Source organism: Petaurus breviceps, unplaced genomic scaffold, assembly GCF_028583685.1.
Source record: "Petaurus breviceps papuanus isolate PSGF00001 unplaced genomic scaffold, PetGlider_PUasm1.0 37, whole genome shotgun sequence".
NCBI classification, from domain to species: Eukaryota; Metazoa; Chordata; class Mammalia; order Diprotodontia; family Petauridae; genus Petaurus; species Petaurus breviceps.
In genome coordinates this window covers 21,049,396-21,074,165 of record NW_027186296.1, presented here as the reverse complement: position 1 = coordinate 21,074,165, position 24,770 = coordinate 21,049,396, and the positions used below count along the sequence as shown (strand labels likewise).

General features: G+C 39.1%; 1 protein-coding gene across 1 annotated transcript in view; it reads left to right on the top strand.

Moving 5' to 3' along the window:
* Positions 1-383: 383 nt before the first annotated feature.
* The window catches only part of GNB5 (G protein subunit beta 5), a 47,740-nt gene continuing 23,353 nt past the window's right edge, over positions 384-24,770 (top strand). The window contains exons 1-4 of the mRNA XM_069098064.1: positions 384-600; positions 15,166-15,302; positions 18,331-18,372; positions 19,668-19,744. Of these exons, the coding sequence (XP_068954165.1) occupies positions 489-600; positions 15,166-15,302; positions 18,331-18,372; positions 19,668-19,744 (368 nt within the window). The 5' untranslated portion in view covers positions 384-488. The remainder of the gene's footprint in view (positions 601-15,165; positions 15,303-18,330; positions 18,373-19,667; positions 19,745-24,770) is intronic.

The window sequence follows — 24,770 nt, the reverse complement described above, 5'->3', positions numbered from 1 at the left end:
ACCCTTGTCCACCCCCTAGGGTGAGTGAGGTCTGGGGCCTCCTGCACCCCAAACTGGTCCTTCCTCCCTGGGTACCACGCCTGAGGCGTGGCTGGGAGGGCGGGCACGAGTCGAAGGTGGAGGGGGGGGGGAAACACCAGGCCACTCCCAGTCTCCCCCACTTAGCTTAGCTACCTTAGTCTGGGGAGGGGCTGCTGCCCACCCTCTGGGACTCCGGGGCAGCCTGAAGGAAAAGCTACTCCCCATACACCGGCAGCGTCACAGTGACGGGAAAAGGAGGAGGGAGAGAGGAAGTAGAGGCCAGTCGCTCAGGGAGACAGCAGCTGGAGCTGCGATAGCCACAGCATCAGCATCAGCCCCCGCCCTCCCCTCCTCCTCCTCCTCCTCCTCCTCCTCCTCCTTCTCCCACTCCTGTTCTTCTTCTCCCCCTCATCTCTCCTCTTCTCCTCTCTTCTCTCCACCTCTCGCTGGCCCCGCGACCTGGAAAGATGGCAGCCGAGGGGCTGCACGAAAACGAGACCCTGGCATCTCTGAAGAGCGAGGCCGAGAGCCTGAAGAGCAAATTGGAGGAGGAGCGGGCGAAGCTGCACGATGTGGAGCGTGAGTGCGCGGAACCCGGGCCCAGGAAGGGCGTGCGCGAGGGAGGCGCGGGGGCTGAGGCTGGACGGTGATGGGGATGGTGGGGGGAGGTCTAGGGGATCAGGAGCTGGGACTGAAGCGTCAAAAGGCGGCGGTGACTGCAGCTCCTGCTGCTGCTGAGTTACTCTGGCCCTCCTGCCTGCTCGGAGACCAGGGTGTTTTTCCCCTGCATGGAGAACTCAGCTGGGTAAACAGGAAAGGCTCGTGCCCTTCTGTAGGGAAAGAGGAGAATCTGGGAGCTGAGGGAAGGGAATGAACAAGCGAGCGCTTGTAGCTTCTTGCCCTTGGCAGAAGATTTTGAGGGAAGAGAGGACAGTGTCCCTCCTGGAGATTGTCCTGGCCGGAAGGAATCCTGGCTGTTTTGCAGCCCCTTGCAGCACCTAGCTTGTTGATGCATTAAAAACAGGTTACCCTTCCCTTGACCCCACCTCCCCAAGGTGTTCCCCTGGGTACCATTCCCGTTTCCGAGCTCTGCCCCAATAGGAGACCTGCAGAGAAAGACATCATTGGCACACCGTAGGGGTCATCGGAAGGCAGGAATGAATGCTCGCCTGAGGCAGCCTCTGTGATTTACATTCTTCTCTGTGACCTACAAAGTGTTTATGAAAGTCATATTTGGCTTGTGACTGTTGCGGTTAAAATAACCTTCCCACAGGGATTTATGTGGAAAATGTTATATACCAGGGCCTTGTAAATAATTGTGGGGCATACAAAAAACGCCGGTAGCTGGCTGGAGATAAGGGAATGGAGAGAGAGAGAGAGAGTTCCAGACAGGGCCCAGTGACCACAAACAAGACCTCACCTCCCAAATACCGGTGTGGTCATGGCCCTTTGTTCCTGATCTAGACATACAGCCACTGACCATGCAAAGCTAGTATTTTAATGTCTTTTGAGCTAAGAGCTGGGAGCCCTGATCTCCTAAATTCTTTTGGAGGCTCCCCTAATCAATTCTGATCATGGGTCAAATGACATCAGTACTTTGGTTTTCTTTAGCAGGTGATTCTGTCCCCCAAAGCTAAGTAAAAACTATTACTACTGCTCATCCCTAAACTTCAAAGATTAAAACAATGATTCTTTTTTCCTTGGGGATAAATGGCAATCCCACAGATATTTTTGCCCATGATAGTCTTACATATTTTAACAATAGCTGAGTTTTTTATACCTTTTTCTTTTCTGCCTTTCTGCTTTTTCTTTGCTTTTGATTTCGGAAAGAAAATAGACCGTAGTGAAACTCACTTTTGCAATTGTTTTGTTCTTTTGGGACAAGGATAGGAAAAAACTTACCAGTTTCTGAACTGTAAAATTGGTTGATTTAGGGCTAAGTCAGATGCTTCGGAATAATAAAGTTATAGTTTTCTTAGATGATAAAGCAAGAAAATAGAATGTTTTAAACAAATGCAAACACTGTTCACCACTAGCAGAATTCAAGACACACCATCTATCACTGAGCCAATTAGATGACCATTTTTAAATGACTCTTGGATAAATCAACTTCCTATTACCACTTTTTCTTTTGCAAGGAGTCTTTAATTCAGGAAGGCTTTGGAAAGGTATTCTTGTCTACCAACTTTTCAAGATGAAGAATAATGTCATTAAAAGTAGCTGATCCAGAACTGACCTCTAGAATTTGCACAAAGGTGATTCTAGAAAAGCATCATCTGCAGAATCTGATCTCCTCTACAGTAGCACCCCACTGCCTTAAGTATAAAGCATTCAGTCCTGTATTTAAGGTCCTTTACAATCTAGCTCCAACTTATCTTTCTAGCCGTATCTCTTACTGCCTCCTCTCATACACTGTATATATGTGGCTCCTGTCACTAACTGTATGACTTTGAGCAAGTTTGGGTTATTTAGCATTCCTGGCCTCTGTTTCCTTATCTGTAAAACCAAGGGGTTAAGGTAGATGGCATCCAAGGACTTCTACAGTTGTAAATCTATGAACTTGTGAACCTACTCCAGTGAGACTGGACCAGTCATCTTTGCACTTTACTACCTACAGAAGTTTGAAACATGTCAGAGTTGAAAGGGACCTCAAAGGCTTTGATTTAGTACAATCTACATCCAAGAGTAAGAGGGAATTTGCTACCTGCCAAGGTAGTTTATTCCATTTTTTTTTGTTAGCTCTAATTGTTAAGAAGTTTTTCTTATACCAATTAGATGAATTTTCCTCTTTGCCCTTTCTACCCCCTTGCTGCAAACAGAACAAATCTAATCCCTATTCCAGGGGAAGAATCTTTCAAATATTTGAGACTGTTATCCTGTTCCTACTATGTCTTTTCTAAGAAAACTTTTTTTCTTCATACCTATAATCCTCCCTTGTCAAAATTCTCACCATCCTTCAAAGCCCATCTCAAATACCTCTTCCTTCATGACCAGATTCCTCTAAATTGACCTCTCCCTCTGAATTCCCATGCAACTCTTCCTCTCTTTTATGACACATGCCACATTTTACCTTATATCATGTAGGATATCCCCTATAAAAGGAAGACTCAAATAAGGGAGGTAATGAAGGAGTTGTATAAGAGAGACCAGTACCAATATGGACCAAATCATGGATTACTCAGTCAGCAATAATCTCAGTATTTACTGTGTGCCAGGCACTGTGTTAAGTGCTGGGGATTAAAAAAAAAAAAGGTGCAAAACCAATACATTTGTTTGTATAGGATACCCTGTAACTTGGTAATTCTTTTTATCTCCCCAGCAGGAAGTGCAGGGCTCTGCATAGTCAGTCAATAAACGAGTATTTATTAAGAGCTTACTCTGTGCCAGGGGACGATTTTAGGTGCTAGGAATGCAAAGATAAAAAGTGAAGCAATCCCTGACCTCAAGGTGCTCACTCACAATTTTATCAGAGTAGACCACATCTACAATACTTGTTCAGTTCTCTCAGTCATGTCTGACTGCTGCCTGTGTTGGGTTTTCTTGGCAAAAATAACAAGGGATTTGTTTTTCTTTATTTCTGGGGGAGGAGGGAGGGAATGAGATAGGGGAGGAAAGAAGGTAGATTTTCATTAATTGAAAAAATAAAATTGAATTAAAAAAAAACTTATCAATGTCCTTCCTAAATATTGGTGCCTAGAACAGATCCATATGTAATCTAACCAGGGCAGAAGAGAGCCAGATCATAACTTCCTTATTCCAGGATGGTCACTTGCTCTCTCTTAACATAGCCTAAGATTTCATTAGCTTTTGTGGTTCTTGTTCACACTTTTGATTCATAATGAACTTGAAATCTATCTAAACTACCTCAACTCCCACCTAAATTCACCTGAACCTTTAGATTCTTTCAGACAAACAGCTCTCTACTCAAATCCACTCCAACTACCATCACCACCAATCTGGTATTCGTGAAGCTGATTTCTAAGTAAAATTTATACTAACACAGATATATGATATAACATAAGTGACTTAGAGAGTCACAAAATAAAATGCTATGTGAGAACAGAGGGTAAAATTGTTACTGGCTACAGTGATAAGGAATAAGCATTCTGGAGGAATTGACTTTTGAGTTGGACTTTTTAAATGGGTAGAAATTGCATGAGCTAAGAGAGGAAAGGGAAGGTTCCATGCAAAGGAAAAGTGTGTGGTAAGGCATGTTTAGGCAGCAGAATTCTGTCCAGTTTGGTTGGAGCAAAAAAAAAAGTAATGTAAACCTTGAAAAGTAGGTGTCAGACTTATCTTGTACAAGTTGACAGGAGAGAAGTATTGAGGATTATTTTTTTTTTAGCAAAGTGACAAGCACTTTCAAACATTATATAAATGTGAGTGATTTCTACTGTGACCAAATATGTAAATAAAAAGCTTATTCTGGCAGCAGTATGCAGTTGTATTACAGCCAAAAAAATCTTTTTTAATTTATTCTGTGAAGTCTAAAAAATGCCCCCTAAAAAGGGTAGTAAAGCCTAAATAGGAAGTCAGAGTTCTGATTTTCCCCATTTAAAATATCTGGTTTATCCAGAAAACATTCCCAGTATAATCCTTTTACATGTAAAATTCATCCCCTCTACATTTTAAATTGTCATTAAATGTGTCTTTTCAGAAGGATTATGTGCCTGGAGAGCATGTTTAATCTTAGGTCAGTTCATCAGTGACCTTACAGAAATGAGAAGTAGGATATTAGATATTTTTATAGCATTTCACCTGTCATGTACTTATACAACATTTATTTTTTTATACTAAAAAAAACCTTAGGGTTTTTTTTTAATCATGAGCCTCATGATTATAAACTTATAAGTAAATAACAGATTAATTCCAGCCCAGACTAAAGATACCAAATCCTAATAGAAAGGACAGGCCTTCTCTAAATTAGAACCTAAAAAATGTCAGGCCTGAAAGGGACCACAAAGGTCATCTTAAGTTTTACTTACATATGAGGAAGTGAAGTGATTTTTCTGAGATTCCACAATGGTTTACCCAGAACCAGAGACCAAGTCTTTCAACTTTGAACTTCAGTTGGTAATTTTGGCATGTTTTACAATTTGAATATGGGACAGTGGCCATCTTCCAAAGTATCTAAGAGTACTAGCCAGAGATCCTGTTAGTGGAGCACTTCCCTTTCCCCTTCCCCATACACACATACATCCCACCACCACAAAGAATTATGAGAAAGTTTCCTAGAGATGAGTACTAGCTCCAAGTCAGATTGGTCTGTTCCATTGCTTTATAGGACCCCTGATTGTCCTGAACTCTACTATTCTTCTACAGAGTTCTAACACAGTCTCATTCCCATCTTCCCTATAACTTTCCTTCCTAGTTGGCCAGAAAATGATCATCTGCTCTGTTGTTGGTATTCTCCTTCCTAGGGTATTGTGGGAGTAATGTGAGTGGATGAGACAAGGTATGGTTTAAGACGTACATGCTCTGTCCCCTTCAAGCCTGGCATAATTAAAACATAACTAGTCTGGTCTGCACCAAGAAGTTAGTCTGGTTTTCAATGTCCTGACCACTCTAACCCCAACATCTCCACAGAAGCTATGGGAATAGCTGAGTTCTTCTAACAGCTGTGACATTAGTTACACCCCAGCATTTGAGGAGGCTTGGAAACATAGCTCCATGGAGACTGGGACTCTACAAAGAACTAGGAAAACAATATTGTATGTCTCTGAACTGGTTTCTCCCCTGTCTCTTCTATCCTACCATTGGGACACTTCCTCCAGTTCCCAAGGAACTTTCCTTAAGTAGGATGGCCAATGCCTTATTCAATCATTTCAATATCTCTCTAGTACGATTGATCATCCTTTGTTCCAAGGAATTTATCCTGACTGTCCAAGGGACTTCCCCCAGGTTCTTCCCATTAGTCTTTGGAAACAAATGCCTAAATTACACGTTTGTTAATAGCCAAGAAAATCTACCACCAGCTAAGAAGTAGCATCACAGGCATGTTTACAGAAGTTTTCCAGAAACGTTCCCACTAATGTGCACTAATAGAATTGAAATTCAAAATTAGTATCCCTGGGAGTTGGGATAGAGCAAATCCAACAAGATAACAACTATTTCCCCCCCAAGGTTCCTATCACTTTTCCTTCAACACTTAGCATAGAGTACCTGGCACATAGTACTTAATAAATGCTTGCTAATTGATTGATTCAGCAATTCGTTTTACCAAGTTGGTCAGAATTAGGTCCAGAGTCTTAGTTTCCCTTGCCATTTCTTTCACCATTTGAAGGATGAAATTATCGTTAAAGCAAGTCAATGAATTATTAGTGATTCAGCTTTTAGCAATTGATGGCTAGATAATTTAAGCTCCTTCATCACCTACTCCTGAAATTGAGACATTCCTCTACTATATTATACCTCCACAACAAGCTCGGGATAGATGTCACAAGTCTATCATGCATTTCCTTCTTCTGTTCAGGAGGCCTGTAGAAGTGATATCAAACTCAAATACAAAGGGGGTGGGGGGTCACTACAGCTACCTACTGACTTAGAAAACTACATAATAACATTATCCATGTTCTATTATATATTTATTTATTTTGTTAGATTCTTCCCAGTTACATTTTAATTTGGTTCTCTATGTTTGCTACTTCTGGCCTATAGTGTACTATTCCAAGACAGTAAGTATAATTTCTGCTTCTCTCTGGATCCATTTTAACCCAAATATTCACCATGCTTTCTTTTTCCATTCTCTGCTGTGCTTTATTCTAATAAGTAGAAAGGGAAATAATGAGAGAACAGTGTTCTAGAAGCCGAGGGAAGAAAGAATACTGTAGTGTTTAATGTTTTTAAAATTTTCAAAAGACCATTGCTTTTAAACATTTAAACTCGCCAGTGATTTTGTGGAGAATAGTTTAAAATACAGTAGTCAGAATAGACACTCCATTGCCAAGTTTAACAGAGAACAGAGAAAGGATGGTTCCATAAAGAGATAACACATTTAAGGTAGGTTGTTGTTTTCTTTTTTTTTTTTCAGGCTAGAGGATATTTGATTGGGGCTATAAGCATGAGGAAAAAACCCAGCAAAGAGGAAGAGATTAAAAATGAACAAGAAAGGGAATGATTGGTGGGAAAAGTTCCTAAAGTAGAGATAAAGCAAAAGGAGAGGATCAAGGGCACAAGTGAAGGATATTTGGTTAGAAGGAAGGTTACCCCATTTTGAGATGGAAGGAAGGAAAGGGTAAGATTTGAAGGTTAAGTGACTATTAAGCATGTCTTTGTATGGGACCATTTATTCCAGATTCTGGTCTTTTGTGCTCATGGTTTTTTGGTGATCCTAGAAGGATGACCCATCAGGAGGCCACTATTCCCCCCCCCTAAAAAAAAGCAGTTGATTATTTTATAAAATGTGTGTGTGTGTGTGTATCACATCATTGATATTCATCTCATCAGTGGTCTTTTTTTATGCTTCTTTCTAACTCCATTAATTCAAAGGAATTAAGTGTGTTTGCACAAAACTTTGGGATTTAGCTAAATTAAAGAGTTAATTTAATTCTAAATTAATGTGTCGGTAGGAAGGGAAGAGGAAAATATTCTGGAAAAAATAAATGATGGTTTATATAAGTTCTCACTTTCATTACATGAGGAGTTTCTGTTTTGGTTGGTGAGTTGGGCATTTTTATTTTAGATTCTAAACAATAATGTTAGAATGTGAACATTTTCTTAAGGAGTGGGGGTGGGAGAGAGGAGGAGTAATCTAAGGTTTGTGATCAGGACACTTAATGTCTTTATGCTGCAAACAGCACATGTTGATGGGTGGCTATTAAAGTAAGAAAATACACACACACACACACACACACACACACACACACCACATTTCTCCTATGAGAATACAGATAATTATCAGACTTCAGCTGTTATTTGTATATCAGAAGGGAGATATGGTTGTCAGATCTGCTTGAAAAGCTTTTAAAAACACACAACACAGGCATTGGGTCAGATGAGTAAGTTCCTTTAAATATGTGGAAATTCCCTTTCAAAGGGCATGTTCGAAGCATAAAAATGCTTTCATAGTTTTAGAAGACTAGAAGGAGCAATCTATTAAAGAATATCCCATACAGGAATTCATAGCAGAAAAAACACTGATTCTAGACAAAGGTCCTACATTCAAACTCTGCCTCTATCTGTGTGACTTTGGCCAAGTTAATTTAACTTTCCTGGGCCTCAGTGCCTTCATCAGTAGGTGATGGAGTTGGACTCGGAGTTGGACTCGGTCTCTGAGGCCCCTTCTAGATCTAGAGCTATGATCCTAATATGTCATGTTTATAAAGTACTTTCCAATTTACACAGCAATTTATATACATCATTTAATTTGATCTTCACTTGGCCCTGTTAGGACAGATTATATAATTAATATCTTCACCAGTTTGCAGTTTGAGGAAGGGCACTTTCTAGAAAAGGGGAGAACAAGGTACTGAGAAATTAAGTGATTTGCCCAAGGGCACTTAGTGGATGGATAGCAGAGGAAAAAGTAGCAGGCTGAAACTCAAACCTTGACCTAATATTTTCTAGTCCAGTGTACCATAGGGAAAGTGTCTGTGCCTAGAAAAATACAGACAAATAAGGGCAAAGAATTGAGGGTTTGATGGGGGGGGGTTTTCATGGTAGTTTGTTTTTTCCTACTAGTTAGATCCTGGGTAAGAATGTGCATGTGTTTGTAAAGAAAGAATCTTCCCAAATTAATCTGATTTCCTTTTAGAACAGAATAACCAATCTTATAAGGGAAAAGAGAAATAAGAATATAGAAAGGATGTCCCAAAAGTTATTAAAGCTTAACATTGCACTGAGACTTTTGGGATACCCTCTGTGTGTGTGTATGTATATATGCATATATATATATACACAAATGCATACACACACACACACACACACACACACACTTTGTGGGAGGGAGGCTGGGGAGGTGGTAGAAATCATTTGAGAGTATTCCCAAAAAACATAATCATCCTCCTGGAGGGAGGATGCTGTTGTTCCCCAGAAGTGCTTGTAGCTTCAGTGACAGCAACAAGGCTGCTGAGAATGAAAACAGTTCTAGGGCTTTGATGACTATCCCTGCACCCCCATCTCATCCTCCTGGCAGCAAGAAATCCTTGGTTCACAGGTTCTCTAGGAAGGAAAAAGCACCCTACTTCCCCTCCCCCTTCCCCTCCCCCTCTCCCTCTTAGTTTCCCTAGATTCATTCAAGGCTTATCTCAGATCCCACATTTGTAAAGGCTTTTCCTCCCCTCTCCCCTTTACCCCACCAATGCCAGCTGCTAGTAGTACTTTTTTTTCAAATTAGCTTCATCTACTCTTTGCCTATCTTATTTGGATTTAGTTATTTACATGTTTTCTTTCCCATTAGAATGTAAGCTCCTTGAGGGAAGGGATTCCCCCTGCCCCCCCCCTTTCTTAGCTTCTCCAACTCTTACAACATTACCTGATATTCAGTAAATGCTTAAAAAAAGTTTGTTGACTACCAAAGATGCAGGTGTCTAGGGAGGGATGCCTCACAATCCACTCATAGGGCAGAATGGGCTTTTTTCTCCCTTTTTTTGTTTGCATCCTTTGAGGCCCAGTTCAAATGTTGCAGGAAAAAGTATCCCTGGGTTGGGATTCAGGAAATGGAAGTCTAATTCTTGCCTGACCACACACTAACTGTATTCATTAGTATCAATCGATTGATCAATCCATAAACATTTCTTGAGTACCTTTTAGGTGCCAAGTACTATGCTAAATGCAGAGGATACAAAAAGCAGTAGTGGGCTAATTACTTAACCTCCTTTGACTTTACTTTCCTTACTATAAATCAAGAGCATTTTACTAAAAAATGATTCCAGAGGTCTTTTCCAATCTCTATGACACTAAGGTCTCATATGGAAAAACAAAACACAGGATTCATGTGGGCTGAAGGAGATCCTGACACCTCCCAGAACTTCACTTTCCTCCTCTGTAAAGTGAAAATGGCAGTGCTTATACCGTCTACCTCACGGGGCAGTTGGGAAGAAAGCACCTGACAAACTCTAAAGTGAGTTGATATTGTTTACTAACACTGGAGAAGGAAATGGCAAACCATTGCAGTATATTTGGCAAAAAAAAAAAAACAACAAATTGGGGGCGTCTAGACGGCACAGTGAATAGAGCACTGGCCCTGGAGTCAAGAGGACCTGAGTTCAAATGTGGCTTCAGACACTTAACACTTACTAACTGTGTGACCTTGGGCAAGTCACTTAACCCCACTTATCCTGCCTTCCCCCCTCCAAAAAGCAAAAGGAAGGAAGGAAGGAAGGAAGGAGGGAGGGAGGGAGGGAGGAAGGAAAGAAAGAAAGAAAGAAAGAAAGAAAGAAAGAAAGAAAGAAAGAAAGAAAGAAAGAAAACCCCAAATGGGATCGTGAAGAATTAGACATGACTTAAACAACTAAACAATATTGTTAACCAGCAAGCACCAGCAAAATTGTTTTGCAAGGTTCTTTTAAGGCTTGAGTATTAAAAGGAAGCAGCTTTCTCTGTCTCTGAGTTCTGTCAGCCAGGGCTTCAATTTTTTATATAAGGCATTGCATTAGACATTGGTATACAAAAATTTAGAAGCAGCAGAAGTTGGCAATCTCGTGGGATGAAGTAACACATACAACTGGCTCTCCCTGCTTTAATTATGGTCAACTTTATGAAGGGGAGACCTTCTGGTATAATAGAAAGAGTGCTAAGCATCCAAGGATCTGAATTGGCCCCTTATTACCTAGATGGCACAGTGGATAGAGTGCTGGGCCTCGAGTCAGGAAGATTCATCTTCCCAAGTTCAAATCTGGCTTCCCTTACTAACTGTGTGACCCTGGGCAAGTCACTTAACCTTTGCCTCAGCTTCCTCATCTGTAAAATGAGCTGGAGAAGGAAATGGCAAACTACCTAAAATCTTTGCAAAGAAAACCCCAAACGGGGTCATGAAGAGTTGGACAGGCCTGAACAACAACAAAACATATATGACCTTGAACAGGCAAATGACCTCATTTCTCTGGGCCTCAGTTTTCTTATCTTTAAAATGAGAGAGTTGCACCAGAGGACTTGTTAAATCTCTTCCAGCTTTAAATCTATGAGACTGATTCTTTTACATATCTGTCCTCTTGTCCTCCGCTTGTGCTTGCATCCAGGCAGATAGAAAGTTAGACCTGAAGTCAGGAAGACATAAAGTCAAATTGGCCTCAGATACTTAGTGGATATGTGACCCTGGACAAGGCACTTAACATTGTTTGCCTCAGTCTCTTGAGTTGTAAAATGGGGATAATAATAGACCTACCTCCCAGAGTTGTTGTGAGGCTGAGATGATACTTGTAGTGTTTGCAACCATAAAGCACTATGGAAATACTTTATTATTATTATTACACTAGCAAGTTATTTAAATTCCTAAATAACAACACAGATTGAATTATGCCCAAAAGTAATTCAGCCAAAATACCATTTCAGCAAAACATTTTCCTTTGAATGTGACATAGAAACTACTTTCAGATAACTGGAGACATTTTTAAGGCTGTTTCAATACCCTGGAAACATTGTAACTGGCTAATTGAGAAAGCTAGCCTGTACCTCATTCTGTGTTTCCTATCAACATGAATTCCAGTGAAGTGAAATCATGCCAGACTAAAGCAATGCAAAACCTTACTTTTCACCAAAACCTACCTTGGCTCCTGGAAATATCTATTTCCACCATCGCAGATTCATCAAACCCCCTATGTGATGCCTTAGACACAAAGACAGAGCTTTGCTCCTGTTGAGAGATTGTGTTTGGAATGTTAGAACGTTGAATTCTTCTGTCAATCTGTAAGTGTTCCAGTTTAGATGTTCTAGTAAATTCAAGTGTCATAAGTAGCTTCCTTTTTTTTTTTTATTACATTGTACATTTCACTCTTGATGCAAATCAAGGCAACTGAGGTAGAATTCTGAAGCATTCTATGTAAATATAGAGGTTTTACTCCTATCTTTCTGACCATCTTTCTGTCACCTTTTTTTTTTTTTTTGGCTCTTAGTCTTCTCCCCACCCACTAAGCGTGGGTAACTAGACTCTAGCATAGCCATGGCATTTTGATCCTCTTCTAGAACAAAACAACCAGCCAAACAAGCAGTCTGGGTATTCCCCAAGAATACCCAGAATTCCCCCAAACGGTCTTTGACCTTCTTGTCTATCTATGCTCCTTCCTGCTGCAATCCTGTTCCATTCCTAACCTCTACTGACTGACATCCTTCTTCCTTCAAGGCTCAGCTCTGCTTCTGCCTCTTCCATGAAGCCTTCCCTCATCCCTTCACCTAGAAATGATTTTCTCCCCACTCAGTATCTCAGCACATGCTATTTTGGCTTCTCTTATATAGGAAACCTTTTCTAACTTGTATTATAATTATTTGTGTATATCTTACACAAATAGAAAAAAGGAATTTTGGAACAGTGGATAGAGAACTGGACTTAGTCTCAGGAAGACCTGGGTTTAAGCCCTACTTCTGACATTCTGTCTTTGTGACCCTGGGCAAGTCACAACCCTGCAATGTCCCCAGGCTGTCCTCGAAGACTGTAAAATCACTGAGCAAATGTTAATCTCCATTGGTACAAAGTTTTCTACATCAAATTCAGTCTTACTTTCCTATTAGGAAGAAGGGAAATAAGGGGCAGCTCGGTGTTACGGTAGATAGAGCACCTAGGTGTTACAGTGGATAGAGTCAGGAGGGACCTGAGTTCAAATCTGGCCCTGCCTAGTTGTCTGACCCTGGGCAAATCACTTAACCCTAAGTGCCTTCCCACTCACCCTCCAAAAAAAGGAAGGAAATAAGTATTTATTAAGATCATTTCCTTTTATTTTATTAATATTACTTTGTAATTACTTTGTGCCAGGTACCATCCTAAGAACTTTACAAATATTATTTCATTATATACTCACAACTTCCCTGGGAGGAAGTTGCTATTATTATCCTCATTTTACAGTTGAAGAAACTGAGACAGGTAAATGACTTACTCAGGGCCATAGAGCTAAAGTATATGAGGTTGGATCTAAAACTCAGGTCTTCCTGACTCCTAACGCTCTATGCACTGTACCACCTAGCTGTCAAATTGTAAGGTCTTTGAAGACAGGTACTGAGTACCTACCAGTGTTTCGCACATAGCAACCATAATAGCAATAATAATAATTTTACATTTTATAATTGAGGCGCAGAATGTAATAGCTGCTGGACTTGAAGTCAGAAGACCTGGGTTCAGTCCTTTCTCCCCCATGCACCATATCATCCCCATCCTTTTGTTTCTTCTATATAGTAACCATACTGTGCCTACCCTGTGTGCATTGCAGGGTTGTTATGAAATTCAAAATGAGAATATATGTGAAAGCAATTTGGAAGACATACAGCTCTACATAGATCAGTCGATCAGTTGTTGTTATTGTTGTTGGGACTGATTCTTCATGACCCCATTTGGGATTTTCTTGGCAAAGATATTGGAGTGGTTTGCCATTTCCTTCTCCAGTTCATTTTACAGGTGAGGAAACTGAGGCAAACAGAGTAAAGTACTTTCCCATGGTCAACTAGTAAACGTCTGAGGCCAGATTTGAACTCCAGAAAATGAGTCTTCCTGACCCCAGGCCTGGCACTCTATCCTCTGTGAAACCTAGCTTCCCCAATCAGTAAGCATTTATTAAACACCTACTATATGCCAGGCACCGAATTAGGCAGGAGAGGTACAAAGACAAAAATAAAACAGTGCCTATCTTCAAGGACCTTACTTTCTGTCAGAAGAAATGATATGTACATATGTAAGCATATGCAGACTGTAAGATAAATACAAGGTAGTTTAGAAAGTGAAAGGGCAGGAGAAGCTGGGAGGATCATGTAAAAGTAAGTTCTAAAATGTAAGATATTTTTAAAGGCCCCAACCCTCATTTATGAGATATTATGTTACATGGGAACAACATTGATAAGGGCCCAAACTATTAAAAAAATTATAACCCTATAGTCATTAACTCAGAGCCAGAACTAAGGAAGACACCAAAATTTAGTTATAATGCTAGTACTCCTTCTGAATGTAGGAACAAATGAGCTTAGCATCTAGTTAGTGAGAATAATTAAAGAGCTAGGAGATGCTTTTCCACTTCTTGCCCCCCCCCATAGTATAACCCAAGAGAGCTCCCTCCTGCCCCATCTTGGTTCTGCCCTATCCCTCCAGGTCCCAGAAGTCTCTGCTTCCTCCATCATCCTCCAATAGTCCTAACTGATGTTGATGTGTCTGGCCCCCATACCAAATATCAAATGGTATTGACTTAAGTTGATATGAGGGCACCTTTCCTGTGTTTTGTAGAGTTTTACTCAGGTACCACAAATTTATTAATCAATCAATCAACAAGTATGTATGATTGCTTCCTATGTGCCAGACACCCATCTAAGAGCTGGGAATATAAAGAAAGGCAGAAACAGTCCCTGACCTCAAAGATCTCACATTCTATAATGGAAGAACAACACATAAATAACTAGGTACATACAAGATACATAAGAGAAAGGCATTAGCAACTGGGGGAACTGGATAAAAGGTCTCCTGTAGGCCTCTTAGCGCTCACTGAGCAGGGAGGGTACAATGACATTGTCAGATGTACTCTTTAGGATAATCACTTTGGCAGCTGAGGGGAGGATAGATTGTGGGGAGACTTGTGGCCAGGAGACCTATTTAAAGAATATTGAAATAGTCCAGTTGAGAAGTGATAAAAGTCTGAGCTAGGATTGTGATTGTGTGAGTGGAAAGAAAGGGATGTGTACAAGAGATATTATGAAGGTAGAAACGACCAAGATTAATCAATGAATTGGATATGAGTACAATCTGTAATTCTTTTTTTTTTATTTTTCTTTTTGCTTTTTGGAGGGGGGAAGGTAGGGCAATTGGGGTTAAGTGACTTGCCCAAGGTCACATGGCTACTTTTGTGTTAATTGTCTGAGGCTGGATTTGAACTCAGGTCCTCCTGACTCCAGGGCCAGTGCTCTATATACTGTGCCACCTAGCCACCTCCAAGCTGCAATTCTTTATAAATCATTCAACATGCCATAATTTTCCACAGTGAATTTAACACAATCTTCTTCTAATCCAATTCTTTTTAGTGCATCAGGTAGCTGAACGAGTGGAGGCTCTGGGTCAGTTTGTGATGAAGACAAGAAGAACACTCAAGGGCCATGGGAACAAAGTCCTCTGCATGGACTGGTGTAAAGACAAAAGGAGAATTGTGAGCTCTTCTCAGGTAAAATACACTTGGTCTCAAAATGCAGTTTGCTAGTAATGGTTTCTGGTGCATGTGCTTTTAAATAAGAAGAAATAAAAATATATTTTCTCTAAATTCTTTCCCAATCCTTGTAACTTTCATTCAAAGATGTCAGTCTCCCAGAAGATAAATCAATACAATCAATTCATTTTCTAAATCCTATAAACCTTGCACCCTTGGAAGTAAAAATTCAGCTGGGAATTATCTGTATGTGATCTTTATTGAGCAAAATAATTTATTCCTTTCTGAATTTATAGAGTATTATTTGTTTACAAAAAAAATCAATAGCAGTTTCATGGTTTCCATGGGCTTAAAAATTATTAATTCCTTCAGTGTTTCTTCAGTCCCTCAAGAAGACAGCATGAGGTAATAGGAAAAGCACAGAATTTGGCATCAGATGAACTGAATTTTAATCTCAGCACAACTTTGACTACCTATGTGACCTTGGACAGGTCATATTGCCTGGATTTGCCAATTTGTAAATTGGGGAAGTTGGACTAAATTATCTATAAGATTCTTTTTGGTTCTAAATCAGGATCTCCCACCAAAAAATCTCAGCATGCTCTCCCATTCTCCTCACCAGAATGGTTCCTCAAGATGTTTGGCTATTTTTTTTGAGAAAAAATAATCTTAATATAACCCAAAAGGATGAAAATGGGTTATTGTCAAGGATATGCAGATGTGCTAAGGACTGAGAAAACCTTTCCCAAAGATCTATGTAGCCATTTTGAACAATGAGAATATTATCAGAATAAAAAATGTGTTGCTTCCCAGGGTGACTACTTTGAAGGGAACACTATTTAGATATATCACTTATGGTATATTTGTTAAAGATCAGTCTTATTACTTTCTAGTCACACTTAGTATCTGGATATCAATAGTCATTGTGATGGATTGTTAAATGTTGTAGTACTGTCCATTGCATTGCATCAGTCAGTTTTTGAAATCCATCTCTGGAAATGACTAGGAATTACTTCCTACATGGCCTTTCAGTCTAAAATCTCTAAACAAAGGAACATTATAAATTGTTATTTTTATTGGTGATCTAAAATATTAGAGGGAAGAATGCTGTTCTGTAAAAATTCTATCAGTTATGACAACTATCTTGAACTCTAACAATTCCACAATTCCTTTACCAAAGGCCAAGAGAATTCAACTAGATTTCTATAGAAAAATCTCACAACTCAGGTTCTTACAACAGAAAATGAATGACAATAGGACCTAAAAGTGTTATCAAAAATACCAAAAAAAGGCTAAAGTTTTTATAGCAGCATTATACGTAGTTACGTAAGACAGAAAGCAACCAACAGATCCAACTGTATAGGGTAATGATTAAATAAATTTTATATTAGTGTAATAGAACAGTATGATGCCACCTAAAACTGAAAGGTGTGCAGAATACAAAGAAATCTGGAAAGACTTTACAAAATAATGTGTTGTAAAAAAAGAGGAACTAGAATGAAAAGCACACTAAACTACAATGGCATTAGAAAAAAAAAAAGAGAATGGGAATGAATAGACAAAGAATCCTAATAGGAACCCAGAGGAAGTCACTGAAAAATTATGGTATTTTATACATTGAAATAAATTAATGTAAACATAAATAGTTACTAAAACAGCGGTGACTAGGTGGCGCAATGAATAGAGCACTGGCCCTGGAGTCAGGAGGACCTGAGTTCAAATCCAGCCTCAGACACTTAATGCTTAACTAGCTGTGTGACTTTGGGCAAGTCACTTAACCCCAATTGCCCCTCCAAAAAAGAAAAAAAAATAGTTACTAAAACAGTTTAGTTGATTGTACTTATATTAAAAAGTTTTTATTAAACTTTTTCTTTTTTAAAAAGAAAGTGACCAATGGAAGTAAGGATAGAGATGAAGGATTGTAAACATGATAAATACAAGCTATAATTAAGTTGTCCAACAGTTACCTGAAAATGATTTCAGGCTTATAATCTTTTGTGTGCAGGCTTAAGGATTTTGGGTATTGTTAGTAGGATTTGAAATGTTTGAAATTTGTTGGAAAGTATTCTTTGTTTGAAGTGTATGATTGTTCACTATAATGGACTGTATAGAACAGATTCGTTTATATATTATGCAAACAATGTAAAGTGGAAAATTGAGCATTTATCCAAAATGTATCAAAATAGATACACATAGGGAAAAGGAGAACTTGGGGGCTTGAATTTCTCAGATAGATTAAAGGTTTCACATTGTTGGTTTTTTTAAGTAATATTCCATTTTTTTCAAATCAACAAGTTTTGTTTAGACAAATTGGTTACATCCTGGTACCCTTCTCCCCTACTACAATTCCACCAGCACCTAGCAATTTTTTAAATAAATTAAAGGGGGAAAAAAGTCAAATATATCAGTTGCAATTGACAGTATAAGGAACTTTCCACTGTACCAGTTTTACTACTTCTTACCAGGAAAGAAGTGTGCTTTGGGGGCAGCAAGGTGGCACAGTGAATAGAGGACTGGCCCTGGAGTCAGGGGGACCTGAGTTCAAATTTGACCTCAGACACTTTAACAATTACTAGCTGTGTGACCTTAGGCAAATCACTTAACCCCAATTGCCTTCCTCCCTCCAAAGGAAAAAAAAAGACAAGAAGTGTGCTTTAACTTCAGTCAGCTGGAAGCAACAATGGCCTTTATATTTTATCTAAATTCTTTTGTCTTTTAGGTGTTACCTTCATTTGCATTATTATAGTCATAGTATATGTTGTTACCTGGTTGTGCTTTTTTCACTCTTCATGTCTTCCTATATTTCTCAGAATTCTTCATATTTTTCATTCTTTACAGTACAAGAATATCCTATTACCAGCATATATCATAATTTTTTCATCCTTTCCCTGCTGAGAGTATATTTATGGGCCTGAATCATAAAGATTATTATATCAACTTTCTACTTTAGTTAACCCTTGTAGATACAAATTTTAGCTAAAAATTTTAGGCTGTATTTGTTGGTTTGGAGATATTGTTGAGATCTGGCTTTTTTTTTTTCTTTCAGGATGGGAAGGTGATAGTGTGGGACTCCTTCACAACTAATAAGGTAAGGCATTTTTCCAAAGTCTCCATAATTAGCATCAATAAGTGTATACTACCTGTACACAGTGGATACCAAATGATTGTATGTTGATACTACTGATAGGTATACAATTATGAATATAAAACTGTTATCCCCTTCAGCTAGAAAAGGGCTAATGAGAATTATAAATTCTCATGAGTGGATCTCCTGTTGATATGGAATTATGTCTATTGGAAAGTATGGAGGCAGCAGAGTAGAAAAGAAAGTGGACATGGAACAGAAGTTCATGTCTGAAGATGTAGATGCCAATCCTGGCTTGACTTCCAGCATGCAGATCACAAGTCATCCGTGCCTATTTTATGCAACATCTCACAAATGTCCTGTCCTAAGTTCATCACAAGGAGTCCACTAGGGATCATGGGACCTTCCTTCCTTCTTTTTGACATCACAAAGCTACTAATGAAACATGAGTTGTTCATCAGTTATCCCAGTCTATTATTATGTGGACAGATGATCATACTAAAACTCATACTTTTATTTTATGATATCCTTCATACTGATTCTCTCTTATAAATTCTTTGTTTATAATGTGTTCTATTAAATATAGATTCTAGTATAAAATAGCTGAAAACATCATTCAGATTGAATACTTTAAATATTTTTCATTGTCTAAATGCTTTTAAAAGTCAAATACTGCTTTTGTATTAGAGATTAAAAAAAAAATATCAGTGATTCCCATTGTATGAAGAGCTGAATTTCCAAACTGGGGAGAGAATATGTCTGATTTATTTAGTGTGAATGAATTCTAGTTCCTGTGGTATCAGGAATTTCATGATCAGGAAATCTATGCATCTATTCCACATTCTCCCATGTCTTGGCCACTTATGAAGCCAACCTTGGGGAGTAGTTGTTGAAATTCATGATATGGTATGGGGAGTTGGAGTGTACCCACTTTGAACCATGACATAAGGAATCAACTTCTTCCTTGAGTTTTGATGTATTGAAGGAGGAAGGATGTGACAGGATTTGCTACTTGCTGAAACAGCAGTAGACATAAACCTTACATGCAAATATCTAGGTCTTGGGAATAATACTACCTATTTTAAACTCCAGCCCTCTTGACTTCCTATGGCCTATTAGTGAATAGGAACATTTTGGGGAAAAGAAACTTATTTTCATGTAGCCAACTATTTTTCCATGAGAAATATATCTCTTAAATGATTGCATAAACTTATAGGAATTTATGATTTGCTTCAAATTAAATTTACAAATAACTTTCTCAAAAAAAAATCTTTTCTCTGATTTTGTGTATATTTCAGGAACATGCAGTGACTATGCCCTGTACTTGGGTGATGGCATGTGCCTATGCCCCATCAGGATGTGCCATTGCTTGTGGGTAAGTAGAATAGAACATCTCAAGTTTTCAATCAGGTTCATTTCAATTTCTTTTGGCAAGAAAATTGTTCGCAGTTTCTACAAAAGATAGGCCATTAAAATGAGTGTTCCATTCTTTGCTTCCCAATAATTTTTTGAGTAAAATCTGATCTTCCTCTTACATATTTATAAGACCAGGTATGTTCATTAGAGTAGGGGATTCACAGTGAGGAAACTCTATCAGTTCAAGACAATACATTTCCTGCAATTTACTGTCTTAGGTTCCTAGAAGACTGAAGGATTAAGTGATTCACCCACAGCCATATGGCCAATAGAGTGGAAGGCCAGGCTTGAACCAAGGTCTTTCTGACTACAAGGCCAGTTCTTTATCTACTATGCTATTCTATCTCTATATCCATACAAACTAGCTAACATTTACATAGTGCTTTAAGGTTTGCAAAGCACTTTACAAATATTATTTCATTTTATCCTCACAACAACCCTATGAAGGGTTGATGAGGATAATGAGGCCAAGAAAGGTTTAGTGACTTTCCCAGAGTCGTAGAGTTAATATGTATATGAGGCAGGATTTGAACTCAGATCTTTATAACTTCAGAAGCAGCACAATATCCAGTGAACCACTTACCTGCCCAGGTGAATAATCTATATTCTCATTAAAGAGTGAGTTTAAAACAAGTGCAATCCCCTTTCTTCCCCCAAACAAGAAAATGAAAAAGTCTGTTCCCAGAAACTTCCTAATCTCCTCTTCGTTCCCTTTTTTCTGCAGTCTCTCTCACTCCACGTAAATATATTTAAAACGTCCAGACTGCTGAAGTATATCAGAGGCAGATGCTGTCCACATTTTTTTTTAAACTGGGGAAATTGAAACCGTGGATGGTTGAGTAATCTGCTTAAATAAAAAGCAGTGGGAGAACAGTCAATCCCTTAAAAAACATAAACAGCCTGCTGTGGGAGGCAGATCACACCACACACTTATTTTATCAAGAATAGTGGTAGCCAAATACTCTGTATGGGAAGAACAAAGAAGTGACTGCCTTGTCCTTGGCAAAGGACAAAACATTCAGAGCATAAGCCACCTACAAAGGTGAACACAACTAGTTAGTAATTCCCTTCTCAAAGGGACCGAGAGATGGAATAATTTTCAGACCTGACCGTCTTGTATTTTCATTCAAGAGCTCAAATTCAGGGTGTTATGTGAAGTGGCTACTTACTGGGGCTTGCCCATGACTCCTGGGCATGTTTCTTATACTTTGGGGGGAGAGTCTCAGCCTGAACCTAATCCTTGCTTCTGGCCCCTTTCATACCTGCCCCTTTCCTTATCTGGCTTCAGCTGGTTGTAATGAGAAGACAAACTAACAGTCTGTACTACACAAATGGAGAGAGGTAAACATCAAGCCAGGCTCTTTCCTTCTGCACCGTCAGCTGTTGCTGAACAACGGCAGGCTCCTTGCTTACTCATACCTCTCACAGTAAAATAGCCACTTCTCCCTGTCATGAATAGCTAGAAACAAGGAAGTCAGGGCAGGAAATCTGAGATCAGGAGAACAAGACTTGGGGCTGGACATCATGGCAGAGATAAAAGGGGAGGAAGCAGGAAGAGAATGACCCTCACTCACCATATGAGTTTTCAAAACTAAATATTCAGAAGTAGAAGAGTTTCTACTTTGTAATAAAAACCAATCTGAGGCTGCTGATGAGGCCCACTTTGTCTACTGCACAGAGGAAGGTAATCCTTAGTAGAAGCTGATAAATCAGAAAGGAGAAATGTGGTTCTATTCAGTTCTAAAATCAAGCGAAGGGTTCCTGTTACATGCGGCTGAAAATGCTGCTGGGTATATCTATAAGAAAGTAACATATTAACCTGAGTAGTGGAGAAAGAAAAGAAACAAGAATTTATTAAACATTTACTATGTGCCAGGAACCGTTCGAAGCGCTTTACAAATATTATTTCATTTGATCCTCACAACAATCCTGGGATGTAAGCAGTTTTATTACCTCCATTTTACAGTTGAGGAAACAGGAAGACAGAGGTGAAATGACTTGCCCAGGGTCACACAGCTAGTAAGTACCTGAGGCCTGATTTGAACTCTGGCTTTCCTGACACCTAAAGTCAGTGATTTATCCACTGGGCCACCAAGCACCACCAGGAGAATTAGGGAAACATGAAGAAGCCATCATCCTGGAAAATAATGTCTAAGGACATGGGAATTACCCAGCCTTGTCTTTTGTAGTCTAACCTTTGGGTGTGCATTAAGATGTTCGGAACCATCACAATGCCCTTTTCATAAAATCACAGGGCTATAAAGGACTACAGTGTTCTCTCAATACAGGGGGAGATGATTATCTAGTACATTCTGAGAGCTCTCTGGGAAAGGAGATTCAAAGTCTCTTTTGATAACCTCTTTTATTGTTTCTCTCAGTGTTTTAACAGCACTCACAAATAGAAAAGTTGCTATTTATAATTGATAAGCTTTAACCAAAATCCTTCTTCTTACAAATTAAGATGACTTCTGGAGTCTCAGAGTGGGTAGAAACTTAAGAGTTATCTTTTCTGGCCCATAACTGAGCTGAAATCCCCTCTACAACAACCTTGTTATTTTTTTTCTGTTTCAGTGGAGAGGGAAAACACCTGGTTGCTAGGATTTTATAAGAATCTCTATATAAAGTTAAATAGTAGCCCCAGGTTAAATTAAGCTAGAAATTATTAAACTCAGGCACTCACTTAACTTGGTCTTTACCTTAACCACCTCTGCAAACTAAACAATTTCAATCCTTTCTATATTTATGAATCTGGTTTTCTGATCCTTGCATGGTTTAGGTGTGCCCTTGAACCCACTTGCTAGCTGTGTAACCCATAGGCATGACATCTAAAATATCCCAAACCCCCCTTATCTAACTGAAAGTCATAGAAAATATAAAATTGCATTGTGTTTATTGTTGATCATGAAAAAGCATTTGAGTCATCACAGCCAGTTATCTCCCACCCATGCATCAAAATCTTCCAAGATATCTCAACAGAAATAACCCTATTCAATGACCTTCTAATTTTAAACATCAGTCAAAGCATCAAATGGAGAATATGCTTTTCAAAAATATTTGCCTCTGTGATACAGTAGATACAGTACCAAGCCCAATTAGAAGATTTTATTGTAGGTGGTAAGGGCTTCCAGATGCCCCTGTTTTCAGAAGATTCTATACCAGTTCCATCAAGCTCCATAAAACTGAAACAGCTTCTGAAAGAGACCTATAACTATTCAAAACAACCTAGTATAGTCATCCATACAAGAAATATCAAGTGGATATATATTACTTATTGCCCAGAGAATGAGCTTTATTTAGGTAGACAAATTCTAAAGCCTTTCCCTTAGTATTTATATCTGTGACAATAAATATAGATGGACCACACGTTGGTCTTAAAAATGAACAGAAGAGTCAGTTGGGTTGCCTTCAGGAAATTGCAAGGTTCCTTTAATAACCCCAAGTTTCCCATGGAAAGAGAGACTATCTTTTTAACACCGACATCCTACCACCATTTCCATTTGGCAACAAGATATTAAGTACAACAATCCCCAAAACATTAAAAATTAATATCAAGGTGGCAGCTAGGTGGGGCAGTGAATATAGAGCAACAGTCCTGGAGTCAGGAGCACCTGAGGTCAAATCTAGACTCAGACACTTAAACACTTACTAACCGTGTGACCTTGGGCAAGTCACTTAACCCCAATTGCCCTGCTTTCCCCCCTCCAAAAAGCAAAAAAAAAAATTATCACACAAGGCAATGGAGAGGCACATGGTGTATATGAGTAGGCTACAACAGGGAACCAATGAGGAAATTCAAAGGATAGGAATAAAAATATCGGGGCGGCCAGGTAGCACAGCGAGTAAGAGCACAGGCCCCAGTGTCAGGATGACCTGGGGATTGAATCTGGGCTCAGACACTTAGCACCCACCCAGAAACACCTGGCCGTGTAACCTTGAGCAAGTTACTAAATCCCAATTGCTTTAAAAAAAAAAAGGAATAAAAATGTCATCAAGGAAACATAGGATAAACAAAGAAGATGAGCTGGTCGTGTGCTCAGGGCAAGGGATAATGGGTGGGCAACTGGTGTGCTCCACTAGTATTTTCATATATTAGAAGAAAGCAAGAACTGTCTCCAGCAGCTTGGATGGACACTTATCACACTTAAGCAAACTTAAGAACCAGGTGAGATAAGGAAGCACGGACAGCATGTGTTCTACATCTTTAGAAGGAACTTTCAGGTTGATGAGATCTCCATTCTATTTGAATAATATTGAAATGACAGTTTCCAACTTCTCCACATTCTTCCCTAACTGTGGCATTCCTCATTGGGCTTTCCTCTGTATCATTCCTATAAAGAGACATTTAATGCAACAGTTCTAGGATGTTATGGAGCCAGATCTTGCTTGTTAAGTATATATAGTATAGTAGAAATATATTCACTCAGGAGAGCCCACATTCTGGATCTGACTCTGCTACCTGGACAAGCTCTTGAACCTCTTTGAGCCTCATTTCCTCCATCTACCTTCCCCTCCTAACTCACCAGGTTATTATGAATGAGAATTAAACAATTCTCTCTACCAATACAGATGAGTAAGTCCATTGAATATAAACTTTAACTTATAGACTTAGAGTCACTAAGAAATTAAACAACTTGCCCATGATCCCATAGCTAGCATGTGTCAGAGACACTTAGGTCTTTTTCATTCTAAAGCTGGTCTTCTATCCATTATACCCACCACAGTACTGCTATTAACAGGGATAATGTCAAAAATTTAAAGCAAGGCTAAATTCTCCTTATAAATAAAAAAGGTTCATCTCCCTCACTAAATCTTTTGCTGAGAAGAACAGTTCTAGCTGCTTTGAGCTTCTAATAAAGAACCTAACTTAATGATTACCAACTTTGATTTTGTGATAGTCCAATGTATTCAGTACTCTCAAAAAGTTTAGTGAATTGTTGCAGAAATTCACAAAATTATTTTCAGTATATATTCACAGATACACACAT